Below are 21,473 nucleotides of genomic sequence, written 5' to 3' on the forward strand. Positions count from 1 at the left end.
CATTCCACTCCACCTTTCCATAATCTGTTTTTCAGCAAACGTGTGAGTATGTTTATAGAAGAGAGAGGGAGAGAGTGAGTTAAGTGTGGTGTGATTGAGGAGGTGGAATGGGCTGATAGAAAGAAGAAGGGAGGAGAAAGAGAGAGGGAGGGCTGAGAAAGAGGGAGTAGGGGGAAACAGACGGGTGGGGGGAGAAGAAGTATAAAAGTATAAAAGCCTTGCTAAACAGAATAAAGAAATATCCCTAGAGAGAGAGAGGGATTCTGAAAGAGACTTTACCAGAGAGTTGACACCATAACTATCTTCTTAGGGTAAGTACAACTATCTCATAGCTACATAACAATATACTATCCACAATATATTAAAAACAAGATATACATTTGATATTGGTAACTTTGATTTAACTCCAAAAGAAATCAAATCCCATAAAGGAGGTTAATGTTTAGGTGTAAATATTGGCTGTCACTTTTTGCAGCCTAAAATTAACTGTAAAGAACAAAACATACAGACTTTGATCCATTAAACATAGTGATACAGTGAGATGCATGGGTACAGCCTTCAGTTTATTTGATGTGCTACTGAGTGCTGAGTGAGTAGGGGTCATTAGCCTGGTGGTGCAGTTCTGTGGGTTAGTAGCATCCTGCATGGTAAAGTTTTTTTTCCAGTGAGGTGAGCACATTCTGGCCTGGGGGGGGGGTCTCAGGGCCTGCTGTGTGTTCGTCAGGCTTCATACGCGCATAAAACGCTGCAGACGATGCTGTCAGCACCTCACTAACACACACACACCCACTCATTGATATCCTCATAACCCTTTTGCCTGTAAGGTCTGTGAGCTCCCTCCCTGTGGGCCAGCTGTGCCCCATGCCTGGGGGGTGACATGTGCCATTGGGTATGTAAAGGAGGGGCGTTGTACCAGGTTGTCATCCTACCCTACAAACACAGGAGGCGACAGAGAGGGTCTGCCATGGGGCACATGGATGTGGGTGAATGTGGGGGTTTTTGTTCGCAAGGTTGGGGTCTTGTTGACTATTTGTACAGGTGTCAAAAACATGGCAAGGTCACTGTGTGTGTGTGTGTGTGTGTGTGTGTGTGTGTGTGTGTGTGTGTGTGTGTGTGTGTGTGTGTGTGTGTGCGTGCGTGTGTGGACGAAGTCCCCACAAGAATAGTAAACTAACAAACATTTGACCAACTGGAGACATTTTGTTGGTCCCCACACAGTCAAATGCTATTTCTGGGGGGTTTAGGGTTAAGGTTAAAATTAGTGTTAGGTTTAGAATTAGGTTCAGGGTTAGGGTTAGGAGCTAGGGTTAGTTTTAGGGTTAGGTTTTTTGGTTAAGATTAGGTGTGTGTGTGTGTGTGTGTGTGTGTCACTGCTCTATTGCTTCCAGCACTATGACTGTTTGTCTCCCTCCCCCATCATTCAGCAATGGCACTGACTAGTTACTACAGTATACCCATATACAGTGCCGTGAAAAAGTATTTGCCCCCTTTCTGATTTTCTCTATTTTTGCATATTTTTGATACTGAATGTTATCAGATCTTACCAAAACCTAATATTCGATAAAGAGAAGTTTACAAATACCAGTTTATACCAGTTTAATGGAAGTATATATGGAGATAGTTTAGTGCCTAAAATAAGGGGATGAATAAAAATGGTTTCCTGATACTACTGATCTCTCAGCTATAGGACAGACACTTCAGAACAAACTTCCTTTAGATTTTTGGGGGGACTATATGTTGTTCCATGTAGTGAATCTGTTATTCAATGTGTTTCTAATGGCTAATAGCAGTAATGACACATTCAATGTTTCATCCAATAATTTTATATATTTCTTTGATACCTTAAGGGGTTTTAAAATTCAAAATCAAAAAGCTAAATAATCCTTGGTATGGTCATCTTAAAACAATTCATAAATTAGCTTAGAACCCCCCGGCTTAAACAGGGCTTTTCAGTTTATGCTTGAAAACCCACAAATATTGCTGAGTTAAAGCAGTTCTGCATGGAAGAGTGGGCCAAAAGTCCTCCACTGCGATGTGAGAGACTGATCAACAACTACAGGAAGCATTTGGTGGGAGTCATTGCAGCTCAAAGTGGCACAACCAGTTGTTCAGTGTATGGGGGGAATTACTTTTTTTACACAGGGGCATTGGGTGTTGCATAACTTTATTTATGAAATAAATTAAATAAGTATGTAATTGTTTTGTTATTTGTTCACTCAGGTTGCCTTTATCTAACAGGTTTTGGTTGAAGACCTGATCACATTCAGTATCAGAAATATTAGAGAAAATGAGAAAGGGGGTAAATACTTTTTCACAGCACTGTACGCCCATAGAAACCCTGTACTTCCTGTCTGTACATCACAAGCGACCCTAACATCCAGTCATACAAAAATAACATTGGTTTTGGGAATTTGTTTGTTTGCCCTCTACTCTGGAAAAACATAAATGTATAGGCCTAGATATGAATTTTTTTGTTGACATTGAGAAATAGTGTGTAGTCAATGGATTTATGGCTGCGTTAACATGTACATGAACCCACATACAGACCCATGTAGACTCTTTACCATCAGTTCACTTGTTTTATAGCTGTCACAGTCCCTAACGTACAGTAACGTCATGCACTCCCTCCATGCCTTCTTTCTCTCGTGGTGGTATTATGACACATTTTAACATCAGTCTTCTCTCCAGCAGACCAAGAGACCGACAGACAGCCAGAGTGAGGATGAGGACTCTCCTCCAGTGTGTGGCCCTGTCTGTCACCATCTCTCTCTGCGTCTGCTACGGTACATTTCTACAAATCAATGCTGCGTCAATTCAGAATCTTTTTAGTAAACCTGGTGATCTACAGTGATAAGTCACGGATAACTTTCCCCTTCTTTTCCACAGATTCTCAAGAAAGCACGGAATCCTTTGAAGGTGATAGACCTTCAGATTCTTATGGCAGTAAAACATTCCCACATATTTGATGTATTATAAAAACACTATATTTGTACATTTTTTCATATTATTTCATCTGATTTAGAATTCCAGACCAACTAGGCCATTTAGTGAATTCAATATGATTTTGTCACTGAAATCTGTATGACCGCTCCTGTTGAGATGGGGGTAATTTCTTCTAATAAAATGGTTTTATTTAATTCCATGACATTCCAGATGTGTTTGTCAGCCCTTCCCGAGCCAACTCATTCATCAACCCACAGAGTCCACAGAGGGGAAGTGCCTACAACACTCCATCAAGAGGCAGCACATACAGGAGGTACCACACACACGATCACTGGCCTACACACAATACCCCATAATGTCAAAGCTGAAATGTCTTGAATCAATAACTATTCACCCCCTTGTTATGTTAAGCCTAAATAAGTTTAGGAGTAAAAATGTGCTAAAAAAAGCCACATAATAAGTTTCATGGACTCACTCTGTGTACGATAATAGGTTTTAACATGATTTTTGAATGACTACCTCATCTCCTCACCTCACACATACAATTATCTGTAAGGTCCCTCAGTCGAGCAGGGAATTTCAAACACAGATTAAATCACAAAGATCAGGGAGGTTTTCCAAAGCCTCGGAAAGAAGGGCACCTATTGGTATTTCTTAAAAAACATTAAATCACACATTCAATATCCCTTTGAGCATGGTGAAGTTATTAATTACACTTTGGATGGTGTATCAATACACCCAGTCACCACAAAAGATACAGGCGTCCTTCCTAACCCAGTTGCCGGAGAGGAAGGAAACCGCTCAGGGATTTCACCATTAGGCCAATGGTAACTTTAAAACAGTTACAGAGGTTAATGGCTGTGATAGGAGTAACTGAGGATGGATCAACAACATTGTAGTTACTCCACAATACTAACCTAATTGACAAAGCGAAAAGAAGGAAGTCTGTACAGAACACAAATATTCCACAACATGCATCCTGTTTGCAAGGCAATAAAGTAAAACTGCAAAACAAAGCAATTAACTGTTTGTCCTGAATGCATAGTGTTATTTTGGGGGCAAATCCAATACAACACATTACTGAGTACCACTCTCTGTATTTTCAAGTATAGTGGTGGCTGCATCATGTTATGGGTATGCATGTAATCATTAAGGACTGGGAAGTTTTTCAGGATTAAAAAAAAACATTTACGGAATGGAGCTAAGTACAGGAAAAAAAATCCTAGAGAAAAACCTGGTTCAGTCTGCTTTCCACCAGACACTGAGAGATTAAGTCACCTTTCAGGAGGACAATAACCTAAAACACAAGGCCAAATCTACACGGGAGTTGCTTACCAAGAAGACCGTGAATGTTCCTGAGTGACCGAGTTACAGTTTTGTCTTAAATCTGCTTGAAAATCTATGGCCAGACTTGAAAATGGTTGTCTAGCAATGATCAATAACTATTTTGACAGAGCTTGAAGAATTTTGAAAAGAATAATGGGCAAATATTGTACAATCCAGGTGTGCAAAGCTCTTACACGGAACCCAAACAGGCTGTGCGTGTGCGCCATCGTGCGCTATCGTGAATAAATGTATTTTGTCCCCCTACACCAAACGCGATTACGACACGCAGGTTAAAATATCAAAACAAACTCTGAAACAATTACATTAATTTGGGGACAGGTCGAAAAGCATTAAACATGTATGGCAATTTAGCTAGTTAGCTTGCACTTGCTAGCTAATTTGTACTATTTAGCTAGCTTGCTGTTGCTAGCTAATTTGTCCTGGGATATAAACATCGAGTTGTTATTTTACCTGAAATGCACAAGGTCCTCTACTCCGACAAATTAATCCACACATGAAACGGCCAACCAAATCGTTTCTAGTCATCTCTCCTCCTTCCAGGCTTTTTCATAGTTGAACTTATATGGTGATTGCAACTAAACTTTCATAGTATTACCACGACTACTGGCAAAACAGTTAGTCTTTAAATCACCCACGTGGGTATAACCAATGAGGAGATGGCACGTGGGTACCTGCTTTTATAAACCAATGAGGAGATGGCACGTGGGTACCTGCTTCTATAAACCAATGAGGAGATAGGAGAGGCAGAACTTTCAGCGTAATCAGTGTGGTTGCAATAATTGAATAACATGGATTTGTACATTTATTTTGCGACGCTCGCGCACGACGTGTCCGATCTGGTCAGCATGTTAGAGACTTACCCAGAAAGACTCACGGCTGTAATCGCTGCCAAAGCTGATTCTAACATATATTGGCTCAAGGGTGTGAATGCTTATGTAAATGGTTATTTTTGTATTTAAATATCAATACATTTGCTAACATTTCTAAAAAACATTCTGTCTGTAACACAACAAAATGTGTAAAAAGTCAAGGAATATGAATACTTTCTGAAGGCACTGTGTGTTCTTTGTTTATCTGTGTTTCATAATGGTTGACTGTGATTGTAGTTGACTTGTGTCTGTGTTTCAGAACAATGAAGTCTCCAGCGGAGAGGCGCACAGAGACATGTGAGGACTACTCTCCCTGTCGCTTCTTTGCCCATCGCTATGGTTACCAGCTGGCCTATCAGAGATATTTTGGAGCCAGGAATCCAGGCACGACGGGGAGCCATGGATTCTGAGTCCCTGTCCATCTTATCATAGCAATTATTCCTGCTATTGATTTACTGTACGCTCATTCAACACACTCTGACATTACGTAACAGGATATTGGTTCGGTGATGTAACAGTGAAAGAGATGTGACAAATATATGAAAACATATCAGTAAATCAATTACGTATATAGTGATCCAATAATCTTGCGCATTTATATAATTCAAGCGCCATTTATTGTATAACTTTATAGCCTACTCACAATCACCACACCCTCAAAGAAGAACTGCTTTCAGAAATCTGTGTTTGTGAAGATTAGCTTCACACCCACCTCCATTGTTCCCCTTTTCCATCCACACTAAGACAACAGTCTCTGTCTAACCCATATGTATTTATATGTATTAAAAAGTGTTTTTGAAGAGTTTCTTACATTCATTGTCTAAATCCTATGGTGTCACGCTATTCCTCAGAGAGGCTTAGTAACCTTACTTGTGGGCTATAGAATTCCACCTCATTTGGTTCCACGTGTTGCCAAATTTCAGCTGAATAGTATTTTGAATAGGGAGCAGATGTGTGAACGCTAGTAGCTGTCCCAGTTTGACCAGTGTGGTAGCAACAAATCAGAAAAATGTAGTGTTGAAACAATAAAAGCCAACGGAAGCTACATTTTTGCACCAGCATGACAAAGTTTGCACCTGTTTTTAAACTGTAAATGTAAATTATGTTCAGTCAGTTACTATTTGTTTGATAATCCAGTAGTTTGTATGGCCTCATCTTCTGTAACGCTCCGGGTGTCGTGGGTGTGGAATCAGACGCAGGAAACAGAGAGTGCAATACTGTGCTCTTTAATGCACTAACGCAACACTGGGTGCTCAAAACCAAAATGCCCCAAACACGGGGGACAAAAATAGTACAGCAGAATACACAACCAGGAACAAACACGTTCCTCTACTACATAACCGAAGGTCACAATAATTAATCCCGCACAAAGAAACAGGCGGGCCGGCTGTCTAATAAAGCCCAACTAATGATTCACGAACAGGTGCTAACAATAAACATACAAGGAGGGGGAGGAAAGACAATCAGTGGCAGCTAATAGGCCGGTGACGACAACCGCCGAGCGCCACCCGACCGGGAAGGGAAGCCACCCTCGGTCGGACTCGTGACATCTTCCACTTTTGGAATGTAAATGTATATATTTTTGGTAATTTTTTCCCTAACTTTTGTAAATGGGAGCATCAATGGTATCAATAGAAAATACAAATTCCCAGGTCACATACAAAAATAAGTAGTCAGCTGGTCACTGGTTTTGTTGACAAAATGCAGCTCCTCTCCGTACCATAAGAACCAGAGGTCATCTGAACACAGTGAATGTCAGTCTCTAGAAGATGAGAGAGACACAAGCATCACACTGGATCTGGCCATGGCACACCCACGAACAGTGGTGTAAAGTACTTAAGTAAAAATATTTTCAAGTACTGCTTAAGTCATTTTTGGGGGGTATCTGTACTTTACTATTTATATTATTTTATATTATTTATATTATTTTATTTTATTTACCGCACTATATTCCCGTATAAAATATTGTTATTTTTACTCCATACATTTTCCCTGACAACCCAAAGTCCTCCCTACATTTTCAATGCTTAGCAGGACAGGGAAATTATGAAATTCACGCACAAGAGAACACATGGCCATCCCTACTGCCTATGGTCTGGCGGACTCACTAAACACAAATGCATCTTTTGTAAATAATGTCTGAGATTTGGAGTGTGCCCCTGACTATGCGTACATTTTAAAAATAAGAACATGGTGCCTTCCGCTTTGCTTATTATAAGGAATTTAAAATTATTTATAATTGTACTTTTGATACTTAAGTATATTTTAGCAATTCAATTTACTTTTGATACTTAAGTACATTTAAAACCAGATACTTTTAGACTTTTACTCAAGTAGTATTTTACTGGGTGACTTTCACTTTTACTTGAGTAACTTTCTATTAAGGTATCTAAACTTTTACTCAAGTGTGACAATAGGGTACTTCTTCCACCACTGCCCACGAACAGGCAGTCACATTGATGTTTTTTTGTGATTCCGCAGAACCAAAATGTTCATAATGAAGGCTTTGCTAGGATAGATTTCTGAACTTTGTCTCTACATCGAGGAACGACATCAGCACTTACCCAGACGCTGAAATTACACCCCACATTGTCAAGGCCCAGAAGTCCGATTTGGAAAGAAACTGAGAGAGCAAAATATAGAGGTCTCTACATTCTGCAATGCTGTCAAGCAATAATGTGCTACTTAAGAAGTTGAACATGAGTGGGGAAAAGGCAACAAGTAATAGAATAGAATGGTGCAAAATATAATATAATGGAGCAGAATAGAATCGAATGAAGCAGAATAGAAAATAATGGAGCAGAATAGAATGGAGCCGAATAGAATAGAATTTTGTTCTACTTCAGTAGTTGAACAATTTATGTGTTTTAGTTTTTATATGCCTATCAATGCTCCATACAGGCACTGGATATACCATAATATGTGTATTACTGGTGAATGAATGTACAATCAACAATCAATCTAAAAATTGCTTTCAGTTTCTTCATATAGGAAATCACTGTGGTTTGTTATAAAAAAGCAAAACCTCTGATCAAAAGTCTGTCACATAATGACGGATGTCGGTTTCTCTTCTTGTTCGATTAGTATCATATGGTTTTATCAACCAGTAGTTAGTTAGTGGATTGAATAGGATGTCGTGTGGGCATGCTGTAAAACTCGGACCTCTTGAGGTTGTCTGGTGGTACTGCACATTTAAAGGAGTGTTGTCTTTATACAGTGGGGTCCGAAATTATTGACACCCTTGATAAAGATGAGCAAAAATGCCTGTATAAAATAAATAATTCAAATACTGAGCTATATTGTATGCAACAAAAAAATTGGGACATTTTCATTCTCTATTTTCATGTCATCCAACAAATGTAAACGCCTGGAGTTTGCTAAACAGCATTGGCACTTGTATTGGAGTCAGTGCTATGGTCAGATGACATGAAAATAGAGCTCTTTGTAAAATATGGTGGTGGATCTTGAATGTTATGGTACTATTTTGCTTCCACTGGTCCTGGGGCCCTTGCTGAGGTCAACGTCATCATGAACTTTACCCAGTACATAGACATTTTAGCCCAAAACTGGTTGCCTCTGCCAGGAGGTTGAAACTTGGCAGCAAGTGGATCTTCCAGCAAGACAATAACCCCAAGCACACGTCAATATCCACAAAGAAATGGTTAATTGGCTACAAAATCAACATTTTGGAATGGTCCTCTCATTCTCAAGACTTGATATCCATAGAAACTCTGTGGTTTGAAAAGAAGAGGGCAATCTTTATTTTTTTATCCATTATTTTACCAGGTAAGTTGACTGAGAACACATTCTCATTTGCAGCAACAACCTGGGGAATAGTTACAGGGTAGAGGGGGGGGGATGAATGAGCCAATTGTTAACTGTGGATTATTAGGTGACCGTGATGGTTTGAGGGCCAGATTGGGAATTTAGCCAGGACACCAAGGTTAACACCCCTACTCTTACAATAAGTGCCATGGGATCTTTAGTGACCTCAGAGAGTCAGGACACCCGTTTAACATCCCACCCGAAAGACAGCACCCTACACATGGCAGTGTCATTGGGATATTTTATTTTTAGACCAGAGGAAAGAGTGCCTCCTACCAGCCCTCCAACACCACTTCCAGCAGCATCTGGTCTCCCATCCAGGAACTGACCAGGACCAACCCTGCTTAGCTTCAGAAGCAAGCCAGCAGTAGTATGCAGGGTGGTATGCTGCTGTCAATCTATAAGCACAGATGAAGGATATCAAGGATCTGGAAGGATTATGTATGGAGGAATGGTCTAAGATCCCTCCCAATATGTTTTCCAACTCATTAAAAAATGCATTGCCATTATCCTAGCAAGGTGAGGTATTGAAAGGTACTGAAAACAGGGATGTCAATAGTTTTGACCCCTATCTTTTTGAGAAAAAAAGTATTACTTGTATTACAAAATCTCTTTCTCTGAAGAATTGTATTAGCAGTGGTGTAAAGTACTTAAGTAAAAATACTTTAAAGTACTACTTAAGTAGTTGTTTTGGGTATCTTTACTTTACTTTACTATTTACATTTTTGACAACTTTTACTACATTCCTAAGGAAAATAATGTACTTTTTACTCCATACATTTCCCCTGACATCCTAAAGTACTTGTTACATTTCAAATGCTTAGCAGGACAGGAAAATTGTCCAATTCACACACTTATCAAGAGAACCCCCCCTGGTCATCCCTACTGCATCTGATCTGGCAGACTCACTAAACACACATGCTATGTTTGTAAATTATGTCTGAGTGTTGGAGTGTGCCCCTAGCTATCCGTAAAAAAAAATTTGAAATAGTGCCGTGTGGTTTGCTTCATAATATAAGGAATGTAAAATTATTCATACTTTTACTTTTGATACTTAAGTATATTTTAGCAATTACATTTACTTTTGATACTTAAGTATATTTAAAACCAATATTTAAAACCAAAACCAAATGTTGTATTTGTAGTATTTTAATGGATATCTTTCACTTTTACTTTAGTCATTTTCTATTAAGATATCTCTACTTGTACTCAAGTATTACGATTAGGTACGTTTTCCACCACTGTGTATTAGTATAAAATAATAGCATTTCCACATTTTTGGAGCATACAATTTAACTCAGTAATATAATTATTTAATTTCCACATTTTTGGAGCATACAATTTAACTCAGTAAAATAATTATTAATTTCATCTTCATCAAGGGTGTACATTTCGGCCCCCACTGTAGGTGTGGGAATTATTAGAGACATGTACATATGTTTTTACAACAGTTAAGTATAAAAGGTGTAACAATATTTTTTCATGGGGTTTAAAAAAAAAAGACGTTTTTTTTAAAGCATGACCTCACCAAAAAATATGATGAAGCATAAATGTAGAATGTTTTTTCGAATGTTTAGAATATATGCAACAATTATTTGAGAATTCAGGGTGTGTGTGTGTGTGTGTGTGTGTGTGTGTGTGTGTATCTGTTCAAGGTGCCAGTGTACATTTGCTGTTGCTTGTGAGTGTATGATACATGATTCCTCATCCAATCACAACTCAAGATATTGTGAGGGTCATAACTATAAACTGAGTGTGTGTTCTTGTACTGGTGAGAGAGACAAGCAAGACAGAACAGTCTAAATCTCATACTTGTTGATCGTCCAGATCGTGAACCAAACAGCAAAGAGAAAGATGAAGACCTTGGCCATCCTTGACCTCTCTGCTCTGGCATGTGTGTGCCACTCTATGGGAGGTAAGAGCAGAGATAGAGCGACAGCGTTAGTCAAGGTTTTGCACCTGTGCAAAATGTGCAACTCTTTTTAGGATTTCAGCATAAATGGAATAAGGAAAATAGTCAAATAAATAATTAAACTTCATATAAATGTTAAAGAATAAATAAAACATGTAAACAATTTATAATGTTGTAGTTGTGTTTTCAGATCGAGATGATTAATCATGTACAATAGTGTTTCCTGTCTACATAGACTCCTCTACCACCACTGCCTCAAAGCCTGCTAGTGAGAAAAGAGTGGGTAAGAAACATCACTAGGATAATTAGTACCAGAATGGCAGGAGTCTGATTGTGTGTACTGTAATGTTGATGACCAGTCGTAGATGCACTGAACATGGTTATTCTAAGTGCAGTGGGATTACACTTGTTTATATTTCTCTCGTTTTAAAAAGTGAATATGTTCTATGACCTTACAGGTGTGTTTGTTAAGAAGGACCTGGCCTCCACTTTGGTGCGACAGAAGAGAGCCGGCACTGCCCTTGCAGACTTGTCCCACTCAGCTGGAGAGGTACAGTACTGTTCTGTTGTCCCCTGTCTGTCATCTGATAGCCTGGCACACAAGGTTGTTTTTCTACAAGGTGTCATAAGTTGTGTGAAGTTGACTGGATGTAATTTGGATGGTGGACCATTCTTAATAAACACTGGAAACTATTGAGTGTAAAAAAACAACAACAGTGTTGCCGTTCTTGACACAGACCGGTGTGCCTGGCACCTACTACCGTACCCTGTTCAAAGGCACTTAAATCGCTTGTCTTGCCCATTCAGTCTCGGAATTTCACACATACACAATCCATGTCTCAAGGCTTACAAATCCCTCTTTAACCTGTCTTCTCCTCTTCATCTACACTGACTGAAGTGGCTTTAACAAGTGACATCAATAAGGGATCATAGCTCTCACCTGGATTCACCTGGTCAGTCTATATCATGGAAAGAGCAGGTGTTCTTAATGTTTTGTTCACTCAGTGTATGTGTTTTGCTGTTAATCAATGTTTGTATGGGAACAAGCATCATTTCCACTTAATTTAAGATTCATTTAAGATGAAATGTGTGCAAATATTCAGGGAATTTCCTGTTGTTATAGAGTGAAATGTTAATTATATAAAGCCTCTTTCTTCACACTGGATAATGTGTAGATTTTCATCTGGTTTTTTTTCTTCCCCCTTTCTTCTTTCACCTCTTCCTCTTATTTTATGGAAACTGCCCAACCCCTTCATTCCCAGTCTGAGGGAGGTGTGTGAGCTGAACTACTGGTGTGAGAACATGATGGACACAGCTGGGATCATTGCTGCCTACACCGAATTCTATGGACCAATCCCATACTAGATGTCAACCCACTCCACAAACCAACTTCTATTCTGCAAGGCTTTTTGGAGAGAAGTAGGTGTAATGTTCTGAGGGTGAAACATCTGAATAAATCAATGAAGTATAAATTGATACGGTGTTAGAGGGAGAGCGAGAGAGAAAGAGAGAAAGAGGACAATGGGAAGTTATCAAGATAACTATTTGGTAATATTCTGTAGTGTAGCATGGTCAACAAAAATATCTAAACAATGTGTCTTTCATAAAATGATTTCATATTACATAATAATATTCTAACAATGTTATAACATGATACATTGTGTGAGATCTGTCATTTCCTAAAGGGAACAAATGAGAAACAGATTAGGCTACACACTAACGGAGACCTGAAGAAATGACCTCTGTGGTATCAAAGGCTGGTAAAGACCTTGATACAAAAATAGTGGAGCAACTATAGTGGAGCAAAAAGTTCCATTGGCTTGACATTACTGACTTTGTTTATTGAAATATTGAAAGAGCAAAGTTACATGTACAGATCTTCAGCACCTTCATGAATATAAAACATCTATGACAGCTGAAAACATTTAGACTACATTGCATTTTATATTGCATGAACAAACATATCTATCTACCTGTTCAATTGCATAAATGATCCCAATGCTGGGGCATTTAACTTGGTCATCACTGCCAATGTTCGTATTCACAGTTGAAGTCGGAAGTTTACAAACACTTTGTTTGGCGTCAATAAAACTTGTTTTTTCCACCACTCCACAATTGTATTGTTAACAAACTATAGTTTTGGCAAGTCGGTTAGGACATCTACTTTGTGCATGACACAAGTCATTTTTCCAACAATTGTTTACAGACAGATTATTTCACTTATATTTCCCTGTATCACAATTCCAGTTGGTCAGAAGTTTACATACACTAAGTTGACTGTGCCTTTAAACAGCCTGGAAAATTCCAGAAAATGATGTCATGGCATTAGAAGCTTCTGATAGGCTAATTGACATCATTGGAGTCAATTGGAGGTGTACCTGTGGATGTATTTCAATGCTTACCTTCAAACTCAGTGCCTCTTTGCTTGACATCATGGGAAAATCTAAAGAAATCAGCCAAGACCTCAGAAAACAAATGGTAGACCTCCACAAGTCTGGTTCATCCTTGGGAGAAATTTCCAAACTCCTGAACGTACCACGTTCATCTGTACAAACAATAGTACACAAGTATAAACACCATGGGACCACGCAGTTGTCATACCGCTCAGGAAGGAGACGCGTTCTGTTTCCTAGAGATGAACGTACTTTGGTGCGAAAAGTGCAAATCAATCCCAGAACAACAGCAAAGGACCTTGTGAAGATGCTGGAGGATACAGGTACAAAAGTATCTATATCCACAGTAAAACAAGTCCTATATCAACATAGCCTGAAAGGTCCCTCAACAAGGTAGAAGCCACTGCTCCAAAACCGGCATAAAAAAGCCAGACTACGGTTTGCAACTGCACATGGGGACAAAGATCATACTTTTTGGAGAAATGTCCTCAGGTCTGATAAAACTAAAATAAAACTGTTTGGCCATAAAGACCATTGTTACATTTGGAGGAAAAAGGGGGAGGCTTGCAAGCCAAATAACACCATCTCAACCGTTAAGCACGGAGGTGGCAGCATCATGTTGTGGGTGTGCTTTGCTACAGGAGGGACTGGTGCACTTCACAAAATAGATGGCATCATGACGATGGAAAATTATGTGGCTATACTGAAGCAACATCTCAAGACATCAGTCAGGAAGTTAAAGCTTGGTCGCAAATGGGACTTCCAAGTGGACAATGACCCCAAGCATACTTCCAAAGTTGTGGCAAAATGGCTTAAGGACAACAAAGTCAAGGTATTGGAGTGGCCATCACAAAGCCCTGACCTCAATCGTATAGAAAATGTGTGGGCAGAACTGAAAAAGCGTGTGCGAACAAGGAGGTCTACAAACGTGACTCAGTCACACCAGCTCTGTCAGGAGGAATGGGTCAAAATTCACCCAACTTATTGTGGGAAGCTTGTGGAAGGCTACCCAAAACGTTTGACCCAAGTTAAACAATGTAAAGGCAATGCTACCAAATACTAATTGCGTGTATGTAAACTTCTGACCCACTGGGAATGTGATGAAAGAAATAAAAGCTGAAATAAATCATTCTCTCTACCATTATTCTGACATTTCACATTCTTAAAATAAAGTGGTGATCCTAACTGACCTAAAACAGGGCATTTTTACTAGGATTAAATGTCAGGAATTGTGAAAATGTATTTGACTAAGGTGAATGTAAACTTCCAACTTCAACTGTATGTAAGGTCATCTTGCCTTAAGATTAGTTTAACCTGGCCATTCTACCCTCAAAATAATGTATAATAAAATGCAAAAGGCACTCACTCACCTGCAAGAGAACTTGGTTGAAGCGTAGGCTATTCGTAACAGTAGCAGTAGCAAAGGTTGCAGGTTCACCCAAAACTGCAGACATGAAGCAAAGACTTTGAGTGCAAAACTGCAGTCTACTAGGTCAGCCACTGGGGGGGTTGAGCGTATTTAGTTTGACCTTCTTTTTTGGTGTTTCCGGTTTATCTCACACGAGACTTCCGCCCTAGCTCGCGGCAATCAAAACATGGTGGACGGCATCAATTAGCCAAAAGCGTTTGTGTCAGTGTGATCTAAAAGGGTATCACATACATTAGTTTGATACAGGCAACGGCATTTATAGTTGACAATTCACCCGATTGGAAAGTAAGAGAGGGGAAAGGCGCACTGCCCACAGTTTGCACGTGGATAAAGGTAGAGCCAATTCAAGTTAGCTTTTTCGTTACCTGTTCATCGAGCTAGTTGATTGGCTAATTTAGCTAGCTAACGTTATGCTGATGTGAAACCTGCAGACTTTGGTGATATAGCTACCGTTGGTTACAATATGTGCTAGCTAGCTAACTATTTAACATTTCAGAAAATTAATATTGGCGAGTATTTGCATTATCTATGCCTAGCTAACATTAGAACTGGTACAGCTTTACTAGCTAATTTACCTAACGTTAGTTGTTAGTTTGGACTAGTTAACGTATACTTCTGACTAGCTGCTATTCAAACAATAATTGTTTTGTGACATTGTGCTGGGAGACGAACTTGTATGTACAAGTATGTTTCCGAGCACAATGTCAAAAGGCAATTCATTATTGGTTTAATCGCAGCAAGAGAGTGAACGTTATTTATAAAAAGGACCTCTCTGAAATGAAAATGGATGGTCCTCCCTAGAGCAAAATATATTTGACCTAAACCCTCCCTGAACGCAAAAAACGAGTGACCCTCCCCTATACCTAAGATAATAATGAAAACAAAGTGGATAGCAGAGAACATGGCTACCGTCTACCCTCACTTATTGGACAGACCAGAGCCTTACATGAATATTTGTTTAATACCGTACCATTTTCCAAAATTACAGGCTAAGAATGAACATATGCCTGTGTGTTTATCTCGTCATATTAATCCAATGCCAAATAAATGTCTTGTTTGCAATGAAACTGCCCCTGTTTGCAAATAATAAAATCTGAGACCTCATTAGGAATCTGAGCATGGTGCTTTCCAAAGTTAGGCCTAACTTATCACCCCAGGCAGAGTAGACCGACGCAGAAAAATGGCAGCTTTAACTGCTCGCCATTCTTCTTCTGTAGCTCAACCCAACGAGAGAAGGTCACAAGCGTTTACCTAAAAGCTGTCTGGGTTTAAACATCTTATATTGTATAGAAAGTGAATAACTTAATCAATTGGTAGTGACAGAATACGATTACTTCCCAAGCAAAGGACATTTTTTGTCTTTATGCTAGAAACAATGATATCCCCATATGCATCGGAATCATGTCTTTCCTGGATATTTTACAGCTTGTTTCTAGCATAAAGCGCACCAAAGCGCTGCTATAGATCACTTTATATAATCAGATCTGTTTTTTCTTTTTTGCAATTTTCTTTAATAAAAAGCAGGCCTACGGCATACCATCTCCATACCCCATCAATTTGAGTCTTGGTTTTAACTTAGCCTCCTTGTCAGTGAAGTGCTGTTATTTAAAGAGTGGATGGTGGAATTGACCAACAAATCTATTGACATAGCAGCCTATAGCCTAAGTTAGTCTGCCAACCAGGTGGGCCTACCTCTTATTTTTTTGTTAAATAGGCTCCAACACAAAGCCCTCTTGTTAGTAAACTAATTCAAATTAAGACTGTTGAAATGAATTATGCCTATTTGAATTTGCCTGCTTTCAGCACCATGAGCTGTCCATTTCCGATTGATTGCTTCATTTCAGCACCACAATGTAAGTTACTCGAATCTGGCTTATTGAGTTGTCAATAACTCTGATAAATAGGCCTACATCATGGGCAAGAAACATTTAGTTTTTAATCAAATAATTTATAGTAGTAGCAAGCTATAAAAGTTGACCTCCAGCCTTGTCATCTTTGCGCTCTCCTTCTCAAACTTAACTGAAGATAGGCTATAGCAGTGTTTCCCAATCCTGGTCCTCTAATACTCCCAACAGTACACTGTTTTGTTGTGGCCCTTGACAAACACACATCATTGAGGGCTTGATGATTAGTTGACAAGTTGAATCAGGTATGCTTGTCCAGGGTTACAATAGAAATGTGTACTATTGTAGGTACTCAAGGACCAGGGTTGGGAAACACTGTTCATGCGCAAGGGTGCATTTTTTGGGGGGAAGAAGCTCAAAAACTCTCCCTCTGAACTGCCACCGTAGGTCTACACAGCGCAGCCATTGGTTAGGAATCACACAAAAAAAAAAAAATTTGTTCAGCAAGAGCAGAGCAGGCTGGGGCTCCTGGTTGGAATATACATTGCAGTGTGTAATATTTGTATTTACACCATCCCAGCAGCTATCTTACAAGTATAACTTATATATTTTCTCCTGATTCCAATAAGTTGATACTGTATCTTCCCTGGCAGGGTGAAGGAGACGCGCTATCACCATGGGGCGACGTTCGACCTCCTCCACCAAGAGTGGGAAGTTCATGAACCCCACCGACCAGGCCAGTAAGTAACGTCATATCCTTTCCGTCGTCACCCATTGTTACTTAAGCTTCAGGGGATCCCATGTCTGTGAAAGGAAAATCATTTCAGTGTCTTATTGAGCTCAGCAGCACTATGAACAATAGTAAAGGCATCAACGTAGAGGAGCTGTAAGGTAACAGGTTCTACATCAAACTTAATGCGGTGCCTTTTCCTCTTCAGGGAAGGAGGCCAGGAAACGGGAGCTGAAGAAGGTAAGACCTTGGCTGACAAGTTGAATGTCAATGACAGGTTGACTTTGTATTCTGTCTATAAATCTCACTGTGTTCTTCTTTGCTGCGCCACAGAACAAGAAGCAGAGGATGATGGTGAGAACAGCTGTACTGAAGATGAAGGACCCCAGACAGATCATCAAAGACATGGAGAAGCTGGATGAAATGGGTGAGCCATTGCAAACGGGTTTTAAACAAGATTGTGTGTTTTGTTATTTGTCTTCCAAAAAGATCTTGCTAATCATTTTCTTTTCTCCTGTTCACATCCATTCTCTATCTGTTTTTTCCTGTGCCAGAGTTCAACCCTGTGCAGCAGCCACTGCTGAATGAGAAGGTGCTGAGGGACAAGAGGAAGAAGCTACGGGAGACGTTTGAGCGCATCGTACGTTTGTACGAAAGAGAGAACCCAGACACTTACAAGGAGCTACGCAAACTGGAGCTGGACTATGAGAGCAATCGCGGCAAGCTGTCACTCTACTTCGACTCAGTCAAGGTGTGTATGCTATGCTGATGAACATGTATGAATTGCACAGATAAACCGAGCAGTGCTGAGATCATGTCATAATTTTTTGCTGTTGTTCACTACTCACTATTTCTCTTCCTCGCTCTGTCAACTAGAATGCTGAACTGGTGGAGGTGGATAGCATCCCACTCCCAGAGATGCCCCACGCCCCCTCCAGCATCCTGATCCAGGACATCCCCCTGCCTGGGGCCCAGCCTCCCTCCATCCTGAAGAAGGGCTCCTCGTTTAGGTGGGCACTCCCCTGAATTTAGAGTACTGTCTCAGTATCATTCCTATGGACCATACCACAACCCTACCAGCTGCTCTGTAAACACTCTCTCTTTCTCTCTCAGTAAGGGGATCAGTGCCTCCATGTCTGCAGCGGTGGCAGGCGTCCCTCGGTTACCCCCTGGTAGGAAACCCCCGGGTCCCCCACCTGGCCCCCCACCGTCTCAGGTCCTGGCACTGTACGCCTCACGCAGGGCCCAGTTCGCAGCAGACGCAGGTACTGCACACACACCTCACTACTGCTTGTTTGCACATGGGATCAGGAGGAATAAATATGCTTCATTCTACTTTCTCATCCAAATCCACCTTTCTCTACCTACAACCAGATCCGTCCAACCAGGCCTCTGACATGGAGAAAGCCATGGACACTATGCTGATGGGAGGAGAGAGGGACAGTGGGAGCGAGAGCGATGGAGACGATGGGGAGGAAGACGACAGCGACTCTGAAGAAGACAGTGAAGGAGAGAGGGATGACGGAGGCGAGGTTGACAAGAGGATGATGGAGGACGATAGAGAGAAGGGCAGAGAGGAGGACAGAGGGGACAGACATGCAGGTGAGAGGCAGAGCCCTATCCGCATATGTGCTTTCTTGATCACCCCAAGTGTGTTGGGTTCAGTTTTCAAGTCTGTGCACTACTTGGTGTTGTAGTTTAAAGAATGATAACGCAGATATGGCGTTTTACACAAGGTTGTGTGATATGTTTTGCAGGACGCAGTGTGCGGTTTGCAGACATGCCCCCCTCAGCACCCAGGGAGAAGAGCAAGAAGAAGAGGATTGTGAAGAAGAAAAAGGCCATCACTCCTCTGCAGGCTATGATGCTTAGGATGGCAGGTACTGTATCTCCTTCAGTCTGCACACAACACCACTACCACACTTCAGCAGGACTTGATGATGCAGATGAATGATTGGATTGTTGACACTATTTTGGAGAATGACGTAATTTAGAGGTTTGTATGTAGGATGATTTCTCCATGGGAACTAGGTTATAATTTCTTCCTTCATCCCTTTCTCACTCATCCCCTTTATTATTTGTCTACAGGGCAGTCCATCCCTGAAGAAGAAGAGGAGGAAGAGGAAGTTGAGGAGGAGTATACTGACTCTGACGACTCCGACATCGAGGATAGGGGACCACCAGGCGACAACCAATCTCATCTTATACCCAATCAGCGCATGCCTCCACCCTCTGGACCAATGGGAGGACAGCAACCACCTCTACACATGCAGGGTCCACCAGGAACAGGGCCTCCACCGTTGGGACCACCCCCAGCTCCTCCAATGAGGCCTCCTGGTCCGCCCTCTGGCCTGCCTCCCGGCCCTCCTCCAGGTTATTTGGTTTTATGTGTAGTAATGATTGGAGTACAGTGTCATCTTGTATGAAGTTGCTTCATTACTATCAAATTACTTAAACAAAGCACTATGATGTGATATGTCTTGTTTGTCATCCTAAGGTGCTCCCCCGTTTTTGAGGCCGCCTGGTATGCTAGGTGGTCCAAGGGGACCGATGCCCCGGCTACTGCCCCCTGGACCCCCACCAGGTCGTCCCCCTGGCCCTCCCCCAGGCCCCCCTCCAGGTCTCCCTCCTGGTCCTCCACCCCGGGGACCCCCACCCAGACTGCCTCCCCCAGCTCCCCCAGGTATGTGTGGATGTATTTTTGTGCCTTTTATTGGAATTTCACGACTTTATCCCTTCTCCTTAAACACGGAACATTGTCAAAACATACATCTTTTTTTAAACATAACTACAGTTATGCAGTAGTACCCAAAGTTAACAGTAATAAAAATATATGTCAACATGGCACATACCTCAAGCTAAAATGAATGTAAAATGTATTTTGGGCAGCAAAGCATGGGAATAAAGCAGGATTTCCCCCCACTCTAATCTCCTCTGTTCTCCCTTTCTGTAGGTATCCCCCCTCCTCCACGATCTGGCCCCCACGCCAACTCGCCCCTCCCCTCTCTCTTTTCCCTCCGCCGCTTAACTCCAACGTCCTCAGTGCTCCCCCCAGCATCGTCCACCGCCAGAAACTCGGCTCCAACCCAGATGGCTCCCAGAGCAACCCAAATGCCTCCATGCTGCCCCCTCCCTCCATGCCTATGTCCATGCGCCCAGGGATGCAGATGCCCCCTCCCCCGGGGACAAGTGCCCTGCCGTCGGGCGCAAACCCCACCAGCCACCACCATGCACCAACCATCGAGAAGCGGGCCAACATCACCTCTATCTCAGCCGGAGGCAGCAATCTGGCAACAGGCCAGGGGAGTGGCGGAGCCACCATCTCAGCCAAACCCCAGATCATCAACCCCAAGACAGAGGTCACCCGCTTCGTGCCCACGGCGCTGAGGGTGCGCAGGGATAAAGGGGCCGGGAGCGGAGGAGGGCCTATGGAAAAGAGAGGAAGAAGAGATGAAAGGGTGGGAGGCCAGAAGCAGCAGTCGATGGCTGCCCCCATGGGGTCGGCCAACCCTACTCAGATGGGCCCAGTCTCTCAGCCCAACATGAAGACCAAGGACCAGATGTATGAGGCCTTCATGAGGGAGATGGAGGGACTCCTCTGAGACTGACAGGGGCTGCGGGGTGAAAAGGGTGGGTGTGTTGAGAAGGAATGAACAGTAGGGGCCATGAAGAAAGTGTTAGTGATACCATCAAGCAGATGCTGTTCAGAAACACATTGGTATCTCTAAATGAAGCAGAAAGGCTTTGTTTTTCACAATGAGACTAGAATCTCCTCCCTACCAACCTACTGTACATGGCTATGATAATTTGGCTCAATCTTTGTGAAAAAGCTAGTGTTTTTTTATGACTGTCAAATGTTTATTTTATTGTTGAACTGAGAAACTTGATGGATTTCAAAGAAAGAAGGGGGGTGTTTTGTCAGGTGTTTGTAGGAAAATCCAAATGAGTGTGCATATGCTTGTCTGAAATGGTTAGACCTGCAACTAAATAAATACTTAAACTCAATTAACTATTTTCAGTACAATCTTTTTTTAAAGTATATTTTCATAAGTCAGACTAGAAATTAATAAACCACCATGATGAACAGGCTCGTTCAGCAGGATGCAACGTTTTGGAACATTTAGATGGAGGAACTAGGTTAAGGAATCACATCAGCTCTATTCATGGCATTTCTATCTGCA

General features: G+C 41.4%; 2 protein-coding genes and 1 pseudogene across 3 annotated transcripts; all 3 read left to right on the plus strand.

Moving 5' to 3' along the window:
- Positions 1–204: 204 nt before the first annotated feature.
- LOC115109895 (matrix Gla protein-like) lies at positions 205–5,961 on the plus strand. 2 transcript variants are annotated; one of them, XM_029635144.2, is made up of 5 exons: positions 205–311; positions 2,692–2,783; positions 2,887–2,916; positions 3,154–3,256; positions 5,419–5,961. In XM_029635144.2, the coding sequence occupies exons 2-5, from the start codon at positions 2,723–2,725 to the stop codon at positions 5,567–5,569; spliced, it is 345 nt and encodes a 114-aa protein (XP_029491004.1). In that variant the 5' UTR covers positions 205–311; positions 2,692–2,722; the 3' UTR covers positions 5,570–5,961. The 2 variants fall into 2 exon arrangements, with proteins under 2 accessions (XP_029491004.1, XP_029491005.1); XM_029635145.2 differs by having other exon boundaries at positions 209–311; positions 2,689–2,783.
- A 4,813-nt stretch (positions 5,962–10,774) lies between these two features.
- LOC115109894 (osteocalcin-like) lies at positions 10,775–12,349 on the plus strand (annotated as a pseudogene).
- Positions 12,350–14,849: 2,500 nt separating this feature from the next.
- On the plus strand, positions 14,850–21,297 carry LOC115110463 (WW domain-binding protein 11-like). Its single transcript, XM_029636151.2, is given in 13 exon segments — positions 14,850–15,051; positions 17,216–17,302; positions 17,501–17,532; positions 17,626–17,719; positions 17,847–18,043; positions 18,169–18,302; positions 18,406–18,557; positions 18,667–18,894; positions 19,050–19,172; positions 19,381–19,665; positions 19,790–19,975; positions 20,246–20,266; positions 20,269–21,297. Coding segments are annotated over 12 exon segments (2,142 nt in total). The 5' UTR covers positions 14,850–15,051; positions 17,216–17,238; the 3' UTR covers positions 20,895–21,297.
- Positions 21,298–21,473: the final 176 nt, after the last annotated feature.

This window comes from Oncorhynchus nerka, linkage group LG26 (genome assembly GCF_034236695.1).
Source record: "Oncorhynchus nerka isolate Pitt River linkage group LG26, Oner_Uvic_2.0, whole genome shotgun sequence".
Lineage (NCBI taxonomy): Eukaryota > Metazoa > Chordata > Actinopteri > Salmoniformes > Salmonidae > Oncorhynchus > Oncorhynchus nerka.

Bases quoted from the DNA above. Each gene is read 5' to 3' on its own strand.
- LOC115109895 (XM_029635144.2), top strand. From the start codon at position 2,723: ATGAGGACTCTCCTCCAGTGTGTGGCCCTGTCTGTCACCATCTCTCTC. The intron at 2,784-2,886 runs GTACATTTCTAC...TCTTTTCCACAG, and splicing joins CTCTCTCTGCGTCTGCTACG to ATTCTCAAGAAAGCACGGAA. The intron at 3,257-5,418 runs GTACCACACACA...TCTGTGTTTCAG, and splicing joins AGAGGCAGCACATACAGGAG to AACAATGAAGTCTCCAGCGG.